At 46.3% G+C, this 26,022-nt stretch overlaps 1 protein-coding gene across 1 annotated transcript in view; it reads right to left on the bottom strand.

Annotated features, from left to right (window-relative positions):
• Window positions 1-1,684: 1,684 nt before the first annotated feature.
• The window catches only part of LOC122939250 (cytochrome P450 2C44-like), a 436,988-nt gene continuing 412,650 nt past the window's right edge, over window positions 1,685-26,022 (bottom strand). The window contains exon 10 of the mRNA XM_044295290.1: window positions 1,685-1,942. Within this exon, the coding sequence (XP_044151225.1) occupies window positions 1,749-1,942 (194 nt within the window). The 3' untranslated portion in view covers window positions 1,685-1,748. The remainder of the gene's footprint in view (window positions 1,943-26,022) is intronic.

Raw genomic sequence — 26,022 nt, 5'->3', positions numbered from 1 at the left:
TATGAGATCACTGTGTATAATGTATCTATAGAATATATGAGAGATCACTGTGTATAATGGATCTATAGAATATATGAGAGATCACTGTGTATAATGTATCTATAGAATATATGAGAGATCACTGTGTATAATGGATCTATAGAATATATGAGAGATCACTGTGTGTATAATGGATCTATAGAATATATGAGAGATCACTGTGTATAAGGAATCTATAGAATATATGAGAGATCACTGTGTATAATGGATCTATAGAATATATGAGAGATCACTGTGTATAATGAATCTATAGAATATATGAGAGATCACTGTGTATACTGTATCTATAGAATATATGAGAGATCACGGTGTATAATGTATCGATAGAATATATGAGAGATCACTGTGTATAATGTATCTATAGAATATATGAGAGATCACTGTGTATAATGATCTATAGAATATATGAGAGATCACTGTGTATAATGTATCTATAGAATATATGAGAGATCACTGTGTATAATGAATCTATAGTATATATGAGAGATCACTGTGTATGATGGATCTATAGAATATATGAGAGATCACTCTGTGTATAATGAATCTATAGAACATGTAAGAGATCACTGTGTGTAATGAATCTATTGAATATATGAGAGATCACTTTGTATAAGGAATCTATAGAATATATGAGAGATCACTGTGTATAATGAATCTATAGTATATATGAGAGATCACTGTGTATGATGGATCTATAGAATATATGAGAGATCACTCTGTGTATAATGAATCTATAGAACATGTAAGAGATCACTGTGTGTAATGAATCTATTGAATATATGAGAGATCACTTTGTATAAGGAATCTATTGAATATATGAGAGATCACTGTGTGTAATGAATCTATTGAATATATGAGAGATCACTGTATATAATGTATCTATAGATTATATGAGAGATCACTGTGTATAATGGATCTATAGAATGTATAAGAGATCACTGTGTGTATAATGAATTTATAGGATATATGAGAGATCACTGTGTGTATAATGGATCTATAGAATATATGAGAGATCACTGTGTATAATGGATCTATAGAATATATGAGAGATCACTGTGTATAATGGATCTATAGAATGTATAAGAGATCACTGTGTGTATAATGGATCTATAGAATATATGAGAGATCACTGTGTGTATAATGGATCTATAGAATATATGAGAGATCACTGTGTATAATGGATCTATAGAATATATGAGAGATCACTGTGTATAATGAGTTTATAGAAAACATGAGAGATCACTGTGTATAATGAATCTATAGAATATATGAGAGATAACTGTGTATAATAAGTTTATAGAAAACATGAGCTTTACATTTTAAAATGTTGAAATAAATGAACTTTTCGATGATATTCTGGTTCAGGGATCTGCAGCCTCCGACACTCCAGCTGTTGTGAAACTACGTCTTCTAGAATCCTCCTTGCACTTCTATGGGAGTTACAAGAATAGTGGAGTAAGTGTGCATGATGGGAGTTGCTGTTTGTTGTGAAGCACCTGTTTGAGTTATAGGAGACCTTAAAGTTTGATAATTACATTTTCAGGCCAATTACAGCAGTTTTGAATCTTCCAAATGATTTATTACACAAATATGAAACAGATTTTTAGAAATTCACTCATTAATTTCATCTTGTTTTTTTCCCCAGTAAATTGTCACATTTTCACAGCTGTTATTTTTATCATTTTTTTCTGCTGCTGGACAGCCGGTGGTCACTTGGAGAAGGTACGAGGTTCGGCGCAGATCTCCCCTGATGCAATGATTTGATACTTGTTAAGCTTCAACAATTTTGAGTCCTGAGGTTCTGTCCCCGGAGGAAGAGTGAGGGTGAATTTCTGGAGCAGAGAGGTGAAGAACAGGAAGAGCTCCATGCGGACCAGGTTCTCTCCAAGACAAACTCGCTTTCCTAGAAGAATAACACAACTGCATTTAAGTAATCAGATCATTTGGGCTTCAATTCCTCACCAGCAAATCAGACATTCTGAGAATAGTGAGAAATATAATAGAAAGTTGTAGATCTTATTATACAATGATTACGCTTTGTAGGAGATACAACAACTTACAGCTTAGTCTATTGCTGGAGTAACTGCAGTTTATAGTTATAACACTAGTTGTGGTCATGGCTACGGCAGAGAGCTCGTGCCTGAACGTTCCGAACCTGACAGAGGAAACCACCCTGCCTACCTGATATGGCTGGAGAGGTACCCTTAGCCATGCCGCGGGTACGCCTAAAAGGGGGCATACCCTGAGGAGTATGAAAGAGAAAAGGGAAGGGTGGGTGGGGCACCAGAAAACGCACGCAAATGGGGAGAGGGCGCGCCTCCTTTTAAGAGCGCCTACGCCCCTCCCACAAATGCAGGCTGACATGTCAGCCTTAAGCTACTTGTGGTCATGGCTACGGCAGAGAGCTCGTGCCTGAACGTGCCGAACCTGACAGAGGAAACCACCTTACCTACCTGATATGGCTGGAGAGGTGCCCTTAGCCATGCCGCGGGTACGCCTAAAAGGGGGCAAAAAGACACACAAGTAGGGAGAGAAAACCTTTATTGGCAGTGTACCGAGTTACAAAACCAAACTGTGGAATGCCTGGGATATCTCGGCCTGGGGGTTAGGTATGTAGCGCGTGAAGCATGAGGAGCGCCAGCGACCCATTTTCCGGATGATGTGACCGGGGACGTTGTGTTTTGAAGCTGCGGATGCAGCTCCAATGCGGAAAGAGTGCCCTGAAATGGCCTTGGGGTCGAAACCCAAGCCCATTGCCAGAGTGCGGACGTGCGAGATGAATTGCGAGGCCGTGAGGGCTGAGGCCTGAAACGGGAGCAATGGTTGATCAGGGGCGGAGTCCCCCAGAGCCGACAGTAGACTCTTGAGTACCTGGACCGGACACCATGTGTTGGCAGAGGGGAAGAAATTCACCTCCACTGGTGGACCTACCTGCGAGGTTTTGGAGGTGAAGAGGTGCAGGGAGAAATGGTCGTGGTGCCAGACTAGCTGACCCCTGGTGAGACCCTTGGACCTAGCTGAAGTGCGGGTGAATTCGCCGGGTCTTAAGAACCCATAGAAACTAAGGTACATGGCGGCCTTAATGACTGTGCTGGGAAGGAGCCCAAAAGGAAGACCATCTAGGGAGGTTGAGAGTTTCCTAAACAATTCCCCAGACACGGGCTGCCTGCTCGGGATGGCTGCGTGACTACTTTTCTGAACCCCCCTAAGGGTTGCCCTGACTGCTTGGGATAGGAAAACCGACCTGCTTTCGGGGTCTTCCAACATGGAGAAATGTTGGACTCCGGCCAAATACAATTTAATGGTATTGAAGGACAGCTTGAGATCGATATGACAGAAGGCTATGAAAGCTGTGAGGTACGTGGTCTTGTCAGTGTCTTGTCTTGGATGTAGGCCCCTGAACCTGTTGAAAGTGTTCCAGGCGGTCCTGTAATTCCTGGCAGTGTTATGCGACAAAGACTTCTGCATCAAGGATTTTGCTGAATCAATGAAAAGGTTTAATCCAACACTAGACATTGGTACATCGGAGGAGGTAGCCCCACACGGTCTGCCTCTGGCATGACCTGAAAGAAAGTTTGGTAATTAAAACGGGACAAGGCGTATGCGGCCACATTATGAACCCCCTGAATATGCCTGCATGCCACATGAAAGTTGTACACCAGCGAGAGCCAGACCAGCCTGCGGACGAATGACATTATCTGGGGCGACTGAGACCTGCCCTTGGTGATAATGTCCACCACTGTTTGATTGTCCGTGACGAACGCCACAGAAGAATTGGCCCACTGGCTGCCCTACACCTGGGCTGCTGCTACGACTGGGTAGAATTCCAGCAACGGGGATGACTGTAGAGCGCCTCTGGCTGTTGATATCTCGGGTGGCCAGGGACCCGCGAACCATTGATTCCCACAGATCGCCGCGAACCCCCCGGAGGCGGCGGCAGTCCGAGAAAATCAAGGTGGAAGCTGGCCCTAGCTGAGGAACAAACAACGAGACTCCGTTCCAAGAGGCCAGGAAGTTCTCCCACATGGCTAGGTCGGCCATGGCTTGGGTGTCTAATGCGACGAGGCTGTCTTGCTCTGGGGCTGAGGGGAGTAACTGGAGAAGCCTGGACATGAAGGCCCTGCCCTGGGGCATGACTTTGGTGGCAAAGTTGAGCATGCCTAGAAGGGACTGCAACTCGACCTTGGTGCACGACCTGCTGCCTGCCGCTGTTGAGATGGCCTCCTTGATTTTTGCCAACTTTTCGGCTGGTAGTCTGGCCTCCATCTTCCCTGTGTCTAAAATTATGCCCAGGAAGGTGATTACCGTGGCGGGGCCTTCGGTTTTTGAAGCTGCCACCGGAACATTGAGTCAGGCCGAACAGCTGCAGCAGAGCCTGGAGTTTACAAGGCTGGCAGGTCTGGGCTTTCGATGATGAGAAAGTCATCCAAGTAATGGATGATCATAGGGCAATCGCAGTGGTTGACCAGTATCCAATGCAACGCCTGAGCGAACTGGTCGAACAGCCAGGGACTGCTCTTGGACCCGAACGTCAGGCGATTGGCAAAGAAATACTGGTCTTGCCACTTGATGCCATAGAACCTCCAAAGCTGTGGGTGAATGGGCAGCAATTTGAAGGCGTCGGCGATGTCTGCCTTGGCCAACCATGCCCCCCGACCTACTTGGAGGATCAGTTGGATGGCCTCGTCTATGGTGGCGTAACACATGGAGAACTCCTCGGATGGCACTAAGGAGTTGAGGCTGGGTGTGCTGGAGCCATGAGGTGCCGACAAGTCGTAGATTAGACGTTTTTTATTTGTGAACTGCTTGGACACAATACCAATGGGGTTAATCCTCCAGAGGTCAAATGGTATGAAGGGAAAGGGGCCGATGAGAAACCCCTTCTCTAGTTCTGACTTGATCAGAGTCCCCACCGGCTCGGGATCCCTGCTTGCCGACAGCAGATTAGGCCCTTCCCAGGAAGTTTGCGGGAGAGCTACCAGCCCCGTGTGGAACCCGATGGTGAACCCGGAAACCAAGAACTGCACCCATTGAGGGCTGTGGTGCTCGCGCAACAGAGACTCTAACAAGACCACGTTGACCCCTGCTTAGTCAGGATGGCCTTGCTCTTTGTGGACACGCCGTCTGCGGGTGAGCCCTGAAACAGCCTGCGCAGACGTGGAGGGCCCTGCACTTATTGTAATAACAAGCCTCCTGGTTGAAATTATTACAGACCTGGCTGTTGCCCAGGAAAACTATTGGCCGGCCTAACTTATCCGTGGTTGAGCCAGGTCGTTGGAGGGACCCGGAGCTACTACGGAGGGATCTGCCCTGGGATGTGGAGGGACCTGAGTTGGGGCACCAAGCAGAGGAGTGAGTGATGGACTGGCATGCCGCACATGCCGGGGCCCTGAGGCCCGCGAAATGTCGGCAAAAAAGCTCCATGTCCATGGCCGCCCAGTTCGTGAGGTGCTGGAATTGGACCAGTGAGGCGGCGGCTTTTGCTGAAAAAGAGCGATGATAATCATAAAAAGCCTGCCCACCGTACTTGTGGCCCAAGTCCGTAACCCTGTAAAGGTAAGTATCCAACTCTTCCCGCCTTTCAGGGTGGACGGAGCAGATGACGTCCCTGAACAAGCTAAACGCCAGGACAAACTCCGTGATGGTTAGCTTCCTGTTGAGGCGGGGATCCCTCGCTTTGAGGACGATGGACATGTCGCCGCAAGCAATGGTCTTGCTCTCTACTGTGTCATGGGTGGCTATCAGGATGGATGCCAGATTGATGTCCTTGCCCTCTAAAATATCCTTCTTGATGTTGCTGGGGATGAAGTGGGCTGGAGCTACCTCGGGTGCGCAAAGGACCCTACCTGGGGGAACAAACCCTGCCGTGGAGGCAACAGGCAATGGAGAGGCGGCACGCTCGGATGTCAGCCCCTGATGAGACTCAACGGCCAGGAGTCTGGACATGCACGTCTGAGACTGAGGAGGACAATGGTGTTCATCATGGCATGCAGTTGTGTCAGGGACACTTGCAAAGTGGACATGGAGACTTGCTCCAAGTCCGGGGCTGCTGGTTCAGCCGAGAGTAGCCTAAACAGTTCTGCTTTCCGGGCGGAAGCGGGGTGTTGGATCCCTCTCCTGTTGAGCTCCGCGATCAGCTTTGCGATTGTCCAACTCCTTAGTGATGAGGAGCTGGGCCGCTCGGATGCGGGTGTCTCAGGGATGGATGGGGTTTCCTCGATGTTGGAAACGTGCGACATATCGTGGCTGCGAGGTGATAAACAAAAATTAATGGCTGAGCTGGAGGCCCCGTATGACAGAAGGACGACACCGAGCCGTGAATGGTAGTGAAGAGAGAAACTAGGGCGGGCAAGTGCCTAGAGCTGTGAAAGGGGGTACTACTGTGGAGGACCTTACCAGCCTGAGGCGTGAAAAAAGGCGTAAGAGCTACGAGGACGTGGCTACCGACAGGGGTTTATGAACATGAAACAGAACACCAAACCTGGGGTCGTACCGTAGAAAATGATATTGATCGAATCTGGAAAAAAAATGATAGCGACAAAGAATAGTAATTAACCGCATGAACCTGGCCTGTGACCGGTAATGGATGAAAAACGTAAACCTGAAGCGTAACAGGGAATAAACACATGAGAGAAACGTAAGCCTGACAGCGTAACAGGCAACAGACGTGGTACAGTGGATACGTAAGACTGAAGCGTAACAGGCGACAAATAAAAATAAAAACGTAAGCCTGAACATAACAGGCAACAAGATATACTTGGAAACAAAAGCCGGGAATGTAACTGGCAACAGAAAAGAAAAACGTAAGCCTGAAACGTAACAGGCAACAGACATAATATATTAAAAACGTAAGCCTGAAACGTAACAGGCAACAGACATGATATATGGAAACGTAAGCCTGAAACGTAACTGGCAACAGACATGATATATTAGAAACGTAAGCCAGAAACGTAACTGGCAACAGAAAAGAAAAAACGTAAGCCTGAAACGTAACAGGCAACAGACATGATATATTGGAAACGTAAGCCTGCAACGTAACAGGCAACAGACATGATATATTGGAAACGTAAACCTGAAACGTAACAGGCAACAGACATGATATATTAGAAAACGTGAGCCTGAAACGTGACAGACAACAGACATGATATATCTGAAAACGTAACCTTGGAACAGGCACTGACGGCAAATAATGCGTGAGCCTAAAGCGTGACCGGCAACAGATATGGTCTGGGAAAAAACGTGAGCCCGTGGCGACGTGGGAAACAGATGGTAATACGTAAAACGTAAGCCTGACACGGAACAGGCCCCAGACATGGCAGAGCATGATATGACATAGGAAAATGAGTATTTACCGAAAAAACGTCCGCAGATGTGGCAGAGTGGAATGGCGGCGGTTGACACGGGCGGAACTGTTGAGAACCCTTGGCAGACGATGTGTGGCTAGCACGGCAGAGTACCCAGAGTCTGCAACAATAATCAGTATCATGAGGGGGGGGGGGAGGGGGTTCGTGGTAGTTCGTGGACTGCGCCATTTACTTGACCCAAAAAACCCAGGGATCTTATGTGTCCCTGTGATCTAAGTTGTGGTTGCGCTGTTCGCATGAGCCCGTATGTGTGAGAACCAGTGTTATTTTTTATTTTATTTTTTTATTTTTTCCCCCAACTTTATTGACAACAGACAACTGCCGGCCGCCGGCCAGCAGCTGCGAGGAGTGGAAGCGGCGGCCCTGGGTCTGGACAGACCCACCCCCGGACGACAGGGCCTGGAGCAACAAGCGGTAGGTTCCTGTGACTCCCGGAGCCGAGAGAGGGAGCCTGACACGAGACGCAGGCTCCGTCTCCCCGGCAACGGAGGCGCTGCCCGGCGTCACACGTGACCTGCCAGGCCGGCGCCGGAAGCATGGATTGAGCCGGCCGCACGACCTGGGGTAGAAAGGTGGGTAGCGGTGAACCGGGGGGAGACGCATGCCGGGAAGGGGGTTCGGGAGGACAGTGACTAACTTACCCTTGCTTGCAGGAACGAGCGGCGAGCATCGGGAACCCTCAGCAACTTACCTGGTGAGCAACACGGCAGTACGGGGCGTGACGTTAAGGCGGGAAGGCACCAGAAAACGCACGCAAATGGGGAGAGGGCGCGCCTCCTTTTAAGAGCGCCTACGCCCCTCCCACAGATGCAGGCTGACATGTCAGCCTTAAGCTACATGTCGCCGTTACTAATGCTCACTTTGGTCTCTCTATGCATTTCTATGATGTATTTCCTGTACATTGAAGTTTACTAACTGATTTTTTTCCCTGTCTCTGCCAGTCACCATGTAAGGTGACCTTCTGGTATTGCACGCATGTTCCATTATACGCAGTTCCTGTTACTCATCAATGTCTGATCTGAATTGACTCCTCTGCACCCAGCAATCATACTCTGCAACACGCTTTACATTGCCTGCTCCCTCTTCTGCTCATGATACCTGATATCTGAATGAAACCTATTCCAAGTTCTGCTAAGGGGCCTCAGCTCGGCTTCTTCAATGGTCTCCTATATACAGGGAGTGCAGAATTATTAGGCAAGTTGTATTTTTGAGGATTAATTTTATTATTGAACAACAACCATGTTCTCAATGAACCCAAAAAACTCATTAATATCAAAGCTGAATGTTTTTAGAAGTAGTTTTTAGTTTGTTTTTAGTTTTAGCTATTTTAGGGGGATATCTGTGTGTGCAGGTGACTATTACTGTGCATAATTATTAGGCAACTTAACAAAAAACAAATATATACCCATTTCAATTATTTATTTTTACCAGTGAAACCAATATAACATCTCAACATTCACAAATATACATTTCTGACATTCAAAAACAAAATAAAAACAAATCAGTGACCAATATAGCCACCTTTCTTTGCAAGGACACTCAAAAGCCTGCCATCCATGGATTCTGTCAGTGTTTTGATCTGTTCACCATCAACATTGCGTGCAGCAGCAACCACAGCCTCCCAGACACTGTTCAGAGAGGTGTACTGTTTTCCCTCCTTGTAAATCTCACATTTGATGATGGACCACAGGTTCTCAATGGGGTTCAGATCAGGTGAACAAGGAGGCCATGTCATTAGATTTTCTTCTTTTATACCCTTTCTTGCCAGCCACGCTGTGGAGTACTTGGACGCGTGTGATGGAGCATTGTCCTGCATGAAAATCATGTTTTTCTTGAAGGATGCAGACTTCTTCCTGTACCACTGCTTGAAGAAGGTGTCTTCCAGAAACTGGCAGTAGGACTGGGAGTTGAGCTTGACTCCATCCTCAACCCAAAAAGGCCCCACAAGCTCATCTTTGATGATACCAGCACAAACCAGTACTCCACCTCCACCTTGCTGGCGTCTGAGTCGGACTGGAGCTCTCTGCCCTTTACCAATCCAGCCACGGGCCCATCCATCTGGCCCATCAAGACTCACTCTCATTTCATCAGTCCATGAAACCTTAGAAAAATCAGTCTTGAGATATTTCTTGGCCCAGTCTTGACGTTTCAGCTTGTGTGTCTTGTTCAGTGGTGGTCGTCTTTCAGCCTTTCTTACCTTGGCCATGTCTCTGAGTATTGCACACCTTGTGCTTTTGGGCACTCCAGTGATGTTGCAGCTCTGAAATATGGCCAAACTGGTGGCAAGTGGCATCTTGTCAGCTGCACGCTTGACTTTTCTCAGTTCATGGGCAGTTATTTTGCGCCTTGGTTTTTCCACACGCTTCTTGCGACCCTGTTGACTATTTTGAATGAAACGCTTGATTGTTCGATGATCACGCTTCAGAAGCTTTGCAATTTTAAGAGTGCTGCATCCCTCTGCAAGATATCTCACTATTTTTGACTTTTCTGAGCCTGTCAAGTCCTTCTTTTGACCCATTTTGCCAAAGTAAAGGAAGTTGCCTAATAATTATGCACACCTGATATAGGGTGTTGATGTCATTAGACCACACCCCTTCTCATTACAGAGATGCACATCACCTAATATGCTTAATTGGTAGTAGGCTTTCGAGCCTATACAGCTTGGAGTAAGACAACATGCATAAAGTGTCACTACCAGAGCTTTGAGACGTTCTCACAGCTCTGTGTCTCCACCCCTGTGATGATGTCACTTAGAGTTTGGAGGTGTTCTCACTGTTCTGTCTCTCCGCCCCTGTGATGAGGTCTTTACTCTCAGCTGTTCCTCCTGCGTTTGATTTCCCTGCCTTTAAATCACCCCTCCTCCTATTGCAGGGCGTGGATTATACTTCTTTTTTCAGTTGTAGCTCTGCCTTGAGTATCTTCACTTCTTAAGCTACTATTTCTCTGGACCTGTGTTCTGCTGCTGTAAGCACTCCGGATATTGCCAGCGGCCCTTGGATCCGTCTTCTCTGCGGCTACAGCTCCATCAGCTAAGTGTGCAGACTTTGTTGTGTACCTGGTGATTTCCTGACTGGATCTGAGGTGGCCACGGTTCCCTCCATATTCTGAGCAGGGCATCGGTGGCCGTGCCCCTTCCACTATTGTAGGGGTTACAGGGCTCATCAGTCTAAGGTACGCGGGCATGCCTCGTTCCACCATTTGGATCCGGGCATGTGCTTTAGCAGCATAGGGAGAGTGTTGAGGGTCTGACAGGGGTCACCCTTTCTCTTCCCTAGCTTGGGTCCGGTCAGTAGCTCTTCTTACTGTGTATGCTCTGGTTACCCTTAAACAGCCGTGACATAAAGAGGATGATGTGGTCAAAATACTCATTTGCCTAATAATTCTGCACTCCCTGTAGAAGACGTTTTTAGTTTTATTTATATAGTACCATCAACCTCTGTAGTCCTTGTTTCACATGAATGTATGACAGGGGAATTTTTCGAGTTCCAATCTGACCGTGCCTCTAATGGCTATCAGCATCTGTCTAGCTGAAAAAATATTAGTTTTTTCCTTTTTCGCAAATATATAAATATTGCAACCAAGCTTTGGGGTGGTAATCTTTGGTAGATTACCATTGGGCTGGTCGATAAAGGAGCCAAATGTAATGGCTAAGCTTAAACTTAACTGATAATGTAATGCAGTCGGTGGCTACCCATTATTCCATCGAATTATGATGACTTGTGCCTATTCCTGAGGGCATTGTCTAAGCGTTCCTTTGGTATTCACTCTCCCCCCCCCAGTATGGTGATCTAAAATTTGCTACAGGGTGCCTGAAGGCTGTAACCTCCAGAATTAGCCTCTAATTTTGGGTACGGAAAAACAACCCCACAGCACGATGCTCCTCCAGACTTGATGCTGCCATCTCCATGCTTCATTGTAGGGATGGTATTGGGCAGGTATTAGGTATTGGGCAGGTATTGGACAGGTATTAGGTATTGGGCAGGTATTGGACAGGTGATGAGCAGAGCCTGGTTTCCTCCAGACATGATGCTGCCATCTCCATGCTTCACTATATAGATGGAATTGGGCACGGGATGAGCGGCACTTGGTTTCCTCCAGACGTGACTCTTAGATTTATGGCCAAAATATTCAATCTTGTTTTCATCAGAGCAGAGAATCTAGTTTCTCACTGTCTGAGGGCCTTACTGAGGCAAGGATTCTTTCTGGCCACACTGCCATAAAGCCAGATTGATGGAGGCTGTAGTGATAGTTGACCTACTGGAAGGTTCTCCCATCTTCACACAGCATCTTTGGAACTCAGCCAGAGTGATTATTGGGTTCTTGGTCACATTTCTTACCAAGGCCCTTCTCCCCTGGTTAGGCTACTTTCACACTCACATGTTGGGTGGATCCGTCATGGATCTGCGAAAATGGATCCGTTACAATAATACAACCGCATGCATCCGTCATGAACCGATCCATTTGTATTATCTGTAACATAGCCAAGATGGATCCGTCATGAACTCCATTGAAAGTCAATGGGAGATGGATCTGTTTTCTATTGTGCCAGATTGTGTCAGAGAAAACTGCTCCATCCCCATTGACTTACATTGTGTGCCAGGACGGATCAGTTTGGCTCAGTTTCGTCAAGCGGACAGAAAAACGCTGCAGGCAGCGTTTTGGTGTCCGCTTCCAGAGCGGAATGGAGACTGATCGGAGGCATTCTGAGCGGATCCTTTTCCATTCAGAATGCATTAGGCCAAAACTGATCCGCTTTGGACCACTGAGCCCTGTATATATATATATATATATATATATATAACACAGTGAATTCAATAGGCTGAAAAAAGACATTTGTCCATCCAGTTCAGCCGGTTATCCTGCAAGTTGATCCAGAGGAAGGCAAAAAAAAACTGTGAGGTAGAAGCCAATTTTCCTTACTTTAGGGGAAAAAATTCCTTCTAGACTCAAATTGGGCTGTCCGCATCTTTTCCATCCCCATTAAAAAAGAATGGGTCTGCACCCGTTCCACATAATTGTGGAACGGATCCAGACCCAAAGTGCAGATGTCTGAATGGAGCCTAACCTGTAATATTATTACACTCCAGAAATACATCCAGGCCCCTCCAGAATTCTTTTAGTAAATTTATATGCATGTCTAACGCCTGCAACTGTACAGTGTATGCGTGTGTAATGCCTCAAAACAGGTCCTGCAGTATTTTACTGTAAGAATTAGTGGGGATCAGGACAGAGAGGATGAAGATTGAGGATCACATGATCACCAAGTCCTGCCGCAACCTCATTGTTTCTGTAGATGAACAGCCAGGTGAAAAATAAATATTCTTCTTCATATTTGTGGTAAATTTGAGTCTATATGTTTTACCTTTATTTATAAAAAAACATTCTACATTTTGAGAAAATTTGGGAAAATTTTATATTTTCAAAATTTGAATTGACCTGCTTTTTAGAAAGATAGTGGTATAAAATAGTTATTTATTAACATTGCCCGTATGTCTACTTTACATTGCGATTATTTTGTAATTGCCATTTTTTAGACATTCATTTTAGAATCAAGTTTTAAAATTTCAAGAAAATTTCAAAACTCCCTTTTTAAAGGTCCAATTCACTTGTGAAGACTTGTGAGAGGCTTACATAATAGATACCATTCACAAGTGACCCCATTTTAGAAACTAATTACCTCACATTATTCAAAACTGATTTTGCAAACTTTGATAACCCTTTAGGTTTTCCACAAGAATTAAAGGAAAATGGCAAAAAATAAAAAATTTCACTTTTTGTACAGATTCCATTTTTATCCATTTTTCCTATAACACATGAAAGGCTAACAGCCAAGCAAACCCCAATATTCATAGCCCTGATCTGGCAGTTTACAGAAATATCCCACATATGATCATAAAGTGCTGAATTGGCACACAGCATGGCTCAGAAGGGAAGGAGCGCCATATGGCTTTTGGAGGGCATATGGAGGTGCCATATGGTGTTTGAGGACACCCTGAGGTACCCCTATAGTGCAAACACCCCAAAAAAGGACCCCGTTTAGGAAACTACACCCCCAAGGAATTTTTCAAGGGGTGTGATAAGCACTTTGGTAAAAATAGATTTTTTTCCCCAGAAATGAATGTGTAATGAAAGGTCAAAATTTAATTACAGTTTTTCCACAGTGCCCAATAGTTGTGCCCAATTTGTGCCACTATATAACATTAGATCTCTAATAATTCTACTATGTTTCCTGATTGTAGAAGAGCACCATGTGCATTTGAGGCCTAATTTGGTGATTTGCATTGTATTTCCTGACATTTGCTGAGGCTCTGATGTGAAATCAGGCCTAACTGGAAACAGCAATATATAGACTTTGCAAGCCAGAATTTGCAGACATGGATTTCAGGTGCCATGTCGCATTTAAGAAAATCCTGAGGTGCCTAGACAGTAGAAACCCCCATTTTGGAAACTCTATTGCAGTACGAACACTTTAAGGGGTGGAAAGGGCACGTTTGCAGGTACATATTTCACAGAAATGAATATGTAGTGGTTGGTGAAAAGTGAGTATGTAAGCTGTGTGGACTATATCAGAGAGACATAAGGTGGACAAATCGTGTGCAGGTCAAGGCTAGAGATGAGCGAATTGAATCCCACAAAGTGGAATTCGATCGGAATTTCAGGATAAATTCGATTCGCCTAGAAGCCAAATTCCCTCGTGCTTCGTGTCAGGTAATCAATTTACCCCGAAATAATAAAAAATAAAATTCAAACTTACTGCCTCCATTTGCTTGCGACGGGCCTCCAACCTCCATCTTGCTTAACCCTTTCATGACCAAGGGTCATTGATGCCCCAGTGTCCAGGTCAAAATTTTCAAATCTGACATGCGTCACTTTATGTGGTAATAGCTTTGGAACACTTTTACTTATCCACGCCATTCTGAGATTGTTTTCTCGTGACACATTGTACTTCATGATAGTCATATATTTGAGTCAATATATTTCACCTTTATTTATGAAAAAATCCCAAATTTACCAAAAATTAGGAAAAATTCACAATTTTCCAAATTTCAATTTCTCTGCGTCTAAAACAGAAAGTGATACCTAATAAAATATTTATTACTTAACATTCCCCATATGTCTACTTTATGTTGGCATCATTTTGGAAATGTCATTTTATTTTTTTAGGGCGTTAGAAGACTTAGAAGTTTAGAAGCAATTCTTACAATTTTTAAGAAAATTTCCAAAACCCACTTTTTAAGGACTAGTTCAGGTCTGAAGTCACTTTGTGGGGCTTACATAGTGGAAACCCCCATAAATGACCCCATTGTAGAAACTACACCCCTCAAGTTACTCAAAACTGATTTTACAAACTTTGTTAACCCTTTAGGCGTTCCACAAGAATTAAGGGAAAATGGAGATGAAATTTAAAAATTTCACTTTTTTGGCAGATTTTCCATTTTATATATTTTTTTTCTTTAACACATTGAGAGTTAACAGCCAAACAAAACTCAATATTTATTACCCTGATTCCGCGGTTTACAGAAACACCCCACATGTGGTCGTAAACTGCTGTACGGGCACACGGCAGGGCGAAGAAGGAAAGGAATGCCATACGGTTTTTGGTAGGCAGATTGTGCTGGATTGGTTTTCTGAACGCCATATGTTTTTTATTTTTCTGCCGATCGTCTTGTGCAGGGGCTCGTTTTTTGCAGAAAGTGTTGAGGTTTTTATTGGTACCATTTTTGGGTACATAGGATTTTTTGATCATTCATTATTACACTTTATAGGGCAAGGTGACCCAAAAATTGGCTGTTTTGGAACAGTTTTCATTTATTTATTTTTACAGAGTTCATCTGAGGAGTTAGGTCATGTGATTGTTTTATAGAGAAGATCGTTACGGACGTGGCAATACCTAATATGTATACTTTTTCTTATTTATTTAAGTTTTACACAATAATAGTATTTCTGAAACCAAAAAAATGATGTTTTAGTGTCTCTATAGTCTGAGAGCCATAGCTTTTTTATTTTTTGGGCGATTGTCTTAAATAGGGTATCATTTTTTGCGGGACGAAGTGACGGTTTGATTGGTACTATTTTGGGGGTCATAAGCCTTTTTGATCGCTTGCTGTTGCACTTTTTGTGATGTAAGGTGACAAAAATAGCTTTTTTGGCACTGTTTTTTTTATTTTATTTTTATGGTGTTTATCGGACGGGGTCCATCACGTGATATATTTATAGAGACGGTCGTTACGGACGCGGTGACACCTAATATGTGTATTTTATTTTATTTTTTCATTTTTTTATAGGAAAAGGCAGTCTTTTTTTTTATTTACATTTTAATTTATTTATTGATTTATTTTTACTTTTATTATTTTCACTTTTTTTTTATCAGTTCCCTCTTGGATCTTGAAGATCCAGTGGGGCTGATAGTTGTACTATACTTTGCAATGCTCTTGCATTGCAAAGTATAATACTTCCAGACTGCCTGTAGGTGGCAGCACTGGACACCTTTGCCATGGCAACCGGACGCTTTTGCAAAGCGTCCGGTTGCCATGGCAACCATCGGGCGCTGCGATCACAGCGCTGCAGCCCCGATGGTGGAGAGAGGGAGCCCCCTCCCTCTGTTAACCCGATGGATGCCGCAACCGCAGCATCTATCGGGTTACAGGAGAGTGTCAGCATAGAGCTGACACTCTGCTGATGGCGGCGGCTCAGGAATGGAGCCGCCGCCATCACACACACAGAATGGGGAATCGGGGGGTAGGGACAATATTGAGGGAGGCTGGGGCAGGAGGGGCGGCCAGAAAATTAATGCAGGGGGCGGGGAGGGGGCGGACCGCATGCCAATCAGGGCAGGAGGAAGCACATGAGCGCCGGCTGGGAACAGATCAGCGAGGCACAGATCGGGGTAGGGGGGGACCACAGAGGGGCACCAAAGGCTTGGAGGATCGGGGGGCATGAGGAACACTATCGGCTTTCAGGCTCTGATCTGCAGAGCGCAGATCAGAGCCTGAAACCGGCATTTTTTCACTGCCGCGATCCGATTGGTTAGTCTGCACAGACTAACCAATCGGATCGATTGCCGGCAAGGGGCCACTCAGATTGGTCCCTTGCCGGCATTACTGCACTGTATGCTGTCCGTGACAGCATACAGGGCAGGGGCAGAAGCTTTAATCCAAGCGCTTTGCAGCGCTTGGATTAAAGAGCTGCCAGAACGTTTATATACGTGGTAGCTGCACGGGGTATGTGCAGCTATCACGTATATATACAGATTGCGGTCGTGAAAGGGTTAAAGATCTCGGCCAAAATCCAGTGCGGCGCGAGATGACATCATCATGCTGGCTGGATTGATGATGAAATCTCGCGCCGCACGGGATTTCGGACGAGATCTTCAAGCAAGATGGTGGAGGCCGGCTCGCCACTAGCAAATGAAGGCGGTAAGTTTGATTAAATGTTTTTTTTAATGTTAATTTTACACTATTTTTACACTCAGATGCCGCGATCATATATGAACACGGCATCTGAAGGGTACAATGACGGGGCGGTGCTATCGCAGCTCTCTGACATTGCACCCGCTACTTACAAAAAAAACGATGAAGTAAAAAAAAATTGAAATTCGGCGAATCAGCCGAATCGAATTTCTAAGAAATTTGCTCATCTCTAGTCATAGCCATACATTAAACTGGAGTCTGGTATAAAACATTTGACTCCAGTACTGTCTAATTTCTTTTTTTTTTAACAAGGTCCATATGCAGCACAAGCCCCCAAAACATCATTATCTCTGCTGTACAGTATTTGCCTACGGGCAATAAATTGCTGGGTGTATAGATTTGTTTGGTCACGCAGGCAGATAAGGCATGCGTGCATACAAAAGCTGCTGATTACAATTGTGAAAGGTGGTCGGCGACAATGGCTGCCACAACCTGTCCGCCTTGAGCCTCGTGTGTGAAACCTGACAGCACTGTGTATAAGCACACAAGCTACTGATTATGCTTACCAGAAGGGGTTGTGAAAGGTCACAACACCTCCGAATCGCTTGTCTGGATGAATACCCGTCCAGTATACGGGAGAAGAGAAGACTGCGTCTGCTGCCCCTGGTCTATATCCCTTGCCGTGGTTGCGGTTGTCAGGATAGGTTGTATGCAGAGAAGTGAAGAAAAGATCAGACCATTCTCGTGGCGCTGGTGCAGTAAGGACTCGATGCTCAGAAAGTACCAATAAAGGTAATCTTTTTATTAAAGTAGGTCTACGTGTTTCGGGGGCAAGACATCCCCCTTCCTCAGGACAATAAAACTTATTACATTAAAAACACAGTGTTTCCAGTTCATTTTATACATGGTGTATAAAATGAACTGGAAACACTGTGTTTTTAATGCAATAAGTTTTATTGTCCTGAGGAAGGGGGATGTCTTGCCCCCGAAACACGTAGACCTATTTTAATAAAAAGATTACCTCTGCGGTCCGTTTTTTGCGTTCCGTATACGGTCCGTATACGGAACCATTCATTTCAATGGTTCCGCAAAAAAAACAGAATGTGTTCCGTATGCATTCCGTTTCCGTATTTCCGTATTTCCGTTTTTCCGTTCCGTTGAAAGATAGAACATGTCCTATTATTGCCCGCAAATCACGGTCCGTGGCTCCATTCAAGTCAATGGGTCCGCAAAAAAAACGGAACACATACGGAAATGCATCCGTATGTCTTCCGTTTCCGTTCCGTTTTTTCTGAACCATCTATTGAAAATGTTATGCCCAGCCCAATTTTTTCTATGTAATTACTGTATTCTGTATATGCCATACGGAAAAACGGAACGGAACAACGGAACGGAAACGGAACCACAACGGAAGCAAAAAAACGGAACAACGGATCCGTAAAAAACAGACCGCAAAACACTAAAATGGACATACTGTAGTGTGAAAGAGGCCTAAGGCCTCATGCACACGACAGTTTATTTTTACGGTCCGCAAAAACGGGGTCCGTGGGTCCGTGATCCGTGACCGTTTTTTCGTCCGTGGGTCTTCCTTGATTTTTGGAGGATCCACGGACATGAAAAAAAAGTCGTTTTGGTGTCCGCCTGGTCGTGCGGAGCCAAACGGATCCGTCCTGAATTACAATGCAAGTTAATGGGGACGGATCCGTTTGATGTTGACACAATATGGTGCCATTTCAAACGGATCCGTCCCCATTGACTTTCAATGTCAAGTCTGGAGTTCTTTTATACCATCGGATTGGAGTTTTCTCCAATCCGATGGTATATTTTAACTTGAAGCGTCCCCATCACCATGGGAACGCCTCTATGTTAGAATATACTGTCGGATATGAGCTACTTCGTGAAACTCAGATCCGACAGTATATTCTAACACAGAGGCGTTCCCATGGTGATGGGGAGGCTTCTAGTTAGAATACACTACAAAATTTGTACAAGACTGCCCCCTGCTGGCACCTAAAGGGGTTAATTGTACTATCATATTCCCCTGTAAGAGATCAGGGCTGCCAGGCAGCAGGGGGCAGACCCCCCCCTCCCGTTTGAATATCGTTGGTGGCACAGTGTGCGCCCCCCATCGGGCCCCCCCTTCCTCCCTCTAATGTTAGAAATCGTTGGTGGCACAGTGTGCGCCCACCATCGCCCCCCCCTCCCTCCCTCTATTGTAATAAATCGTTGGTGGCACAGTGTGCGCCCACCATCGCCCCCCCTCCTCCCTCCCTCTATTGTAATAAATCGTTGGTGGCACAGTGTGCGCCCACCATCGCACCCCCCCCCCTCCCTCTATAGCAGTAACAACATTGGTGGCAGTGTGCGGCCTCCCATTTCCCCCCCCCCCCCCCATCATTGGTGGCAGCGGAGTTCCGATCGGAGTCCCAGTTTAATCACTGGGGCTCAGATCGGTAACCATGGCAACCAGGACGCTACTGCAGTCCTGGTTGCCATGGTTACTTAGCAATAGTACAATAGTAGAAGACTCATAGTTACCTGCTTGCTGCTGCGATGTCTGTGTCCGGCCGGGAGCTCCACCTACTGGTAAGTGAAAGGTCTGTGCGGCGCATTGCTAAAGAACTGTCACTTACCAGTAGGAGGAGCTCCCGGCCGGTCACAGACATCGCAGCAGCAAGCAGATAAGTTGGTGGCACCAACGATTTTCAAACTGGGGAGGGGGGGGGGGGTCTGCCCCCTGCTGCCTGGCAGCCCTGATCTCTTACAGGGGAATATGATAGTACAATTAACCCCTTTAGGTGCCGCACCTGAAGGGGTTAATTGTGCTATCATATCCCCTGTAAGAGATCAGGTGCTGCCAGGCAACAGGGGGCAGTCTTGTACAAAGTTTGTAGTGTATTCTAACTAGAAGCGTCCCCATCACCATGGGAACGCTTCTGTGTTAGAATATACTGTTGGATATGAGTTTTCACAAAGTGAAAACTTAGATCTGAAAAAGCTTTTATGCAGACGGATCTTCGGATCCGTCTGTATGAAAGCCACCTACGGCCACGGATCACGGACACGGATGCCAATCTTGTGTGCATCCGTGTTCTTTCACGGACCCATTGACTTGAATGACAGGTCCTATTTTTTTGACGGACAGGATACACGGATCACGGCCTCGGCTGCAAAATGGTGCATTTTCAGATTTTTCCACGGACCCATTGAAACTCAATGGGTCCGCGAAAAAAAACGGAAAATGGCACAACGGCCACGGATGCACACAACGGTCGTGTGCATGAGGCCTTATGCTGTGTTATTTCTCTCACTGTGCATGCACGTATCTTTCTATCTAATTTGGAGCAGTGTATCAACCTACCTGACCATTGATCAGAACCAGAACATTTTTGGCACCCATCGTGGGGCTCGAAGGTTGGACTCCCCTGTTCCCGTACCCCCGGAGATCAGACATAGGAGGAGCGCACCAACAGACACCGGGATCGCCACCCGTGATATGAGGTAAGAACAGAGTAATCTTGCCTATACTGTGTCCTCTGGTGTAGCCTCTTGTCATCGGTGCGGAGGAAGCGGTGCGGCAGCAGTTGGGGCGCCTTTGAGGGCACGCAAGTAAGAACCCCACAGTAATTGATGAGATTTTGATACACTGTGTTTTATGTGTTATGTTGTTCTGACGTCGTTATGACCTTGAGCACCTGTGTATAAACTACCAAGTTAAGTTACAAGGAAGCCTACCTCATTAGCCTACATCGCGGTACAGTAAAGGGAGTGAACAAACTAATGTTCGGTACCAGCGCTGGAGTGAAATTTTTAGGTTAGTAGTTACCTTATGCCAGTGTTCGGTTGTATTCAGATGGTTAACTGCCGACTATCTGATGTTGCAAACAGGATGAGGTGACTTGTACAGCGCTTCTCTGAAAGGTTTCTTCCTGCTCAACCTCTAAGCATGTACGCCGCCCCGGCCGGTGGCTGGCGTGCACGCGAGGGAGCTGTGATGGTGCAGGGTTCCGGGACGTGCGGCGTGACGTCACGACTGTCCTACGGGGTAGTCCAGAGACCAAAAAGATCCTACGCATTTCGAAACCTACGGGTTTCTTCGTCAGGGATAGTTGTTCTACCTGTGCTCTGGGTTTAAGTAGGTGCCCGGTCCCTATGGCAGCTGCTCAAAATTAACTCATCAAATCATCCTGATAAGATCTTATGTAGGATCCCAAATAGATAGAACGTGGCAACTACCTACTTATGGTAAACATCAATTTGATTTTAATTAGATTTTAAAATGTAGGTATTTTAAAATGCAAATAGTTCCATCTCTCGGTTCAGGCCGTTAGGTGCCAGAGAGTTCAATCTGAACATCCATTTACTTTCACATCTTGACAATTGTCTAATAATATCTCCGCCTCTCGGATTTGGTTTTATTTTTTCAATGCCCCCAAAATAGGAACCAACAAAACGGCCTGCGTGATGTTGGGTATAGTGGCGGAACAGAGGGTGATCATCATATTTTTTCCTTATGTTATTGAGATGTTCCCCCATCCTAGTTTTTAGTTCACGTTTGGTTCGACCCACATATATTTTTAAACATGGACATTTAATGAAGTAGATAACACCTCGGGTATTGCATGAGATATATTGATTGATTTTGTATTTATGATGGTTATCCCCTATTTCTGTTATGGGGAATTTAGTTATGCCATGTTTAATTTTTTTTACAGTTATTACACATTTTACATGGGAAGAAACCTTTGTGTGTCAGATGATTTAATTTCTTGGTTTGGGGTAGTCTCACAGTGGGCGCTACCATATTGCACAAGTTTAATGATTTTCTAAAGATAAATGTGGGATTTTTTGGGATCCTATCACCTATTAATTTGTCTTGTCGCAACATTTCCCAATGTTTCTTAACAATTCTTTTAAGAATTATTGCCCCTTCATTATAACCAGTAATTATGGGGATCTTAATAGGGGCATCAGTACATTGGTTCGTAGCAAGTTGTTTTGGGTCCTGCACTTTATTCTTCAATAGTGAGTTGCGGTCTACTTCTCTAATTTGTTTAATGGTGGGTTCCAAGTAGAGTTGAGCGAACACCTGGATGTTCGGGTTCGAGAAGTTCGGCCGAACATCCCGGAAATGTTCGGGTTCGGGATCCGAACCCGATCCGAACTTCGTCCCGAACCCGAACCCCATTGAAGTCAATGGGGACCCGAACTTTTCGGCACTAAAAAGGCTGTAAAACAGCCCAGGAAAGAGCTAGAGGGCTGCAAAAGGCAGCAACATGTAGGTAAATCCCCTGCAAACAAATGTGGATAGGGAAATGAATTAAAATAAAAATTAAATAAATAAAAATTAACCAAAATCAATTGGAGAGAGGTTCCATAGCAGAGAATCTGGCTTCCCGTCACCCACCACTGGAACAGTCCATTCTCAGATATTTAGGCCCCGGCACCCAGGCAGAGGAGAGAGGTCCCGTAACAGAGAATCTGTCTTCATGTCAGCAGAGAATTAGTCTGCATGTCATAGCAGAGAATGAGGCTTCACGTCAGCCACCACTGCAACAGTCCATTGGCATATATTTAGGCCCAGCACACACACAGGCAGAGGAGAGAGGTCCCGTAACAGAGAATCTGGCTTCATGTCAGCAGAGAATCAGTCTGCATGTCATAGCAGAGAATCAGGCTTCACGTCAGCCACCACTGCAACAGTCCATTGTCATAAATTTAGGCCCAGCACCCAGGCAGAGGAGAGAGGTCCCGTAACAGAGAATCTGGCTTCATGTCAGCAGAGAATCAGTCTTCATATCATAGCAGAGAATCAGGCTTCACGTCACCCACCACTGTAAGAGTCAATTTTCATAAATTTAGGCCCAGAACCCAGGCAGAGGAGAAAGGTCCCGTAACAGACAATCTGGCTTCATGTCAGCAGAGAATCAGTCTTCATATCATAGCAGAGAATCAGGCTTCACGTCACCCACCACTGTAAGAGTCAATTTTCATAAATTTAGGCCCAGAACCCAGGCAGAGGAGAAAGGTCCCGTAACAGACAATCTGGCTTCATGTCAGCAGAGAATCAGTCTTCATATCATAGCAGAGAATCAGGCTTCACGTCACCCACCACTGTAAGAGTCAATTTTCATAAATTTAGGCCCAGAACCCAGGCAGAGGAGAAAGGTCCCGTAACAGACAATCTGGCTTCATGTCAGCAGAGAATCAGTCTTCATATCATAGCAGAGAATCAGGCTTCACGTCACCCACCACTGTAAGAGTCAATTTTCATAAATTTAGGCCCAGAACCCAGGCAGAGGAGAAAGGTCCCGTAACAGACAATCTGGCTTCATGTCAGCAGAGAATCAGTCTTCATATCATAGCAGAGAATCAGGCTTCACGTCACCCACCACTGTAAGAGTCAATTTTCATAAATTTAGGCCCAGAACCCAGGCAGAGGAGAAAGGTCCCGTAACAGACAATCTGGCTTCATGTCAGCAGAGAATCAGTCTTCATATCATAGCAGAGAATCAGGCTTCACGTCACCCACCACTGTAAGAGTCAATTTTCATAAATTTAGGCCCAGAACCCAGGCAGAGGAGAAAGGTCCTGTAACAGACAATCTGGCTTCATGTCAGCAGAGAATCAGTCTTCATATCATAGCAGAGAATCAGGCTTCACGTCACCCACCACTGTAAGAGTCAATTTTCATAAATTTAGGCCCAGAACCCAGGTAGAGGAGAAAGGTCCCGTAACAGACAATCTGGCTTCATGACAGCAGAGAATCAGTCTGCATGTCATAGCAGAGAATCAGGCTTCACGTCAGCCACCACTGCAACAGTCCATTGTCATAAATTTAGGCCCAGCACCCAGGCAGAGGAGAGAGGTCCCGTAACAGAGGATCTGGCTTCATGTCAGCAGAGAATCAGTCTGCATGTCATAGCAGAGAATCAGGCTTCACGTCAGCCACCACTGCAACAGTCCATTGTCATAAATTTAGGCCCAGCACCCAGGCAGAGGAGAGAGGTCCCGTAACAGACAATCTGGCTTCATGTCAGCAGAGAATTAGTCTGCATGTCATAGCAGAGAATCAGGCTTCATGTCAGCCACCACTGCAACAGTCCATTGGCATATATTTAGGCCTAGCACACAGGCAGAGGAGAGGTTCATTCAACTTTGGGTAGCATCGCAATATAATGGTAAAATGAAAATAAAAATAGGATTGAATGAGGAAGTGCCCTGGAGTCCAATAATATATGGTTATGGGGAGGTAGTTAATGTCTAATCTGGACAAGGGACGGACAGGTCCTGTGGGATCCATGCCTGGTTCATTTTTATGAACGTCAGCTTGTCCACATTGGCTGTAGACAGGCGGCTGCGTTTGTCTGTAATGACGCCCCCTGCCGTGCTGAATACACGTTCAGACAAAACGCTGGCTGCCGGGCAGGCCAGCACCTCCAAGGCATAAAAGGCTAGCTCTGGCCACGTGGACAATTTAGAGACCCAGAAGTTGAATGGGGCCGAACCATCAGTCAGTACGTGGAGGGGTGTGCACACGTACTGTTCCACCATGTTAGTGAAATGTTGCCTCCTGCTAACACGTTGCGTATCAGGTGGTGGTGCAGTTAGCTGTGGCGTGTTGACAAAAGTTTTTCACATCTCTGCCATGCTAACCCTGCCCTCAGAGGAGCTGGCCGTGACACAGCTGCCTTGGCGACCTCTTGCTCCTCCTCTGCCTTGGCCTTGGGCTTCCACTTGTTCCCCTGTGACATTTGGGAATGCTCTCAGTAGCGCGTCTACCAACGTGCGCTTGTACTCGCGCATCTTCCTATCACGCTCCAGTGCAGGAAGTAAGGTGGGCACATTGTCTTTGTAGCGTGGATCCAGCAGGGTGGCAACCCAGTAGTCCGCACAGGTTAAAATGTGGGCAACTCTGCTGTCGTTGCGCAGGCACTGCAGCATGTAGTCGCTCATGTGTGCCAGGCTGCCCAGGGGTAAGGACAAGCTGTCCTCTGTGGGAGGCGTATCGTCATCGTCCTGCCTTTCCCCCCAGCCACGCACCAGTGATGGACCCGAGCTGCGTTGGGTGCCACCCCGCTGTGACCATGCTTCATCCTCATCCTCCTCCACCTCCTCCTCATCCTCGTCCTCCTCGTCCTCCAGTAGTGGGCCCTGGCTGGCCACATTTGTACCTGGCCTCTGCTGTTGCAAAAAACCTCCCTCTGAGTCACTTCGAAGAGACTGGCCTGAAAGTGCTAAAAATGACCCCTCTTCCTCATCCTCCTCCTCCTCCTCCTGGGCCACCTCCTGTTCCATCATCGCCCTAAGTGTTTTCTCAAGGAGACATAGAAGTGGTATTGTAACGCTGATAACGGTGTCATCGCCACTGGCCATGTTGGTGGAGTACTCGAAACAGCGCAACAGGGCACACAGGTCTCGCATGGAGGCCCAGTCATTGGTGGTGAAGTGGTGCTGTTCTGTAGTGCGACTGACCCGTGCGTGCTGCAGCTGAAACTCCACTATGGCCTGCTGCTGCTCGCACAGTCTGTCCAGCATGTGCAAGGTGGAGTTCCACCTGGTGGGCACGTCGCATATGAGGCGGTGAGCGGGAAGGCCGAAGTTACGCTGTAGCGCAGACAGGCGAGCAGCAGGCAGGATGTGAACGCCGGAAGCGCGAACAGACGGCCCGCACTTTATGCAGCAGCTCTGACATGTCGGGGTAGTTGTGAATGAACTTCTGCACCACCAAATTCAGCACATGCGCCAAGCAAGGGATGTGCGTCAAATTGGCTAGTCCCAGAGCTGCAACGAGATTTCGCCCATTATCACACACCACCAGGCCGGGCTTGAGGCTCACCGGCAGCAACCACTCGTCGGTCTGTTGTTCAATACCCCGCCACAACTCCTGTGCGGTGTGGGGCCTGTCCCCCAAACATATGAGTTTCAGAATGGCCTGCTGACGTTTACCCCGGGCTGTGCTGAAGTTGGTGGTGAAGGTGTGTGGCTGACTGGATGAGCAGGTGGAAGAAGAGGAGGAGGAAGCCGAGAAGGAGGAGGTGGCAACAGGAGGCAAAGAATGTTGCCCTGCGATCCTTGGCGGCGGAAGGACGTGCGCCAAACAGCTCTCCGCCTGGGGCCCAGCTGCCACTACATTTACCCAGTGTGCAGTTAGGGAGATATAGCGTCCCTGGCCGTGCTTACTGGTCCACGTATCTGTGGTTAGGTGG

The sequence above is a fragment of the Bufo gargarizans genome, chromosome 5 (assembly GCF_014858855.1).
Source record: "Bufo gargarizans isolate SCDJY-AF-19 chromosome 5, ASM1485885v1, whole genome shotgun sequence".
Lineage (NCBI taxonomy): Eukaryota > Metazoa > Chordata > Amphibia > Anura > Bufonidae > Bufo > Bufo gargarizans.
The sequence above is the reverse complement of the archived record's forward strand: the minus strand, read 5'-3'. Positions and strand labels throughout refer to the sequence as shown.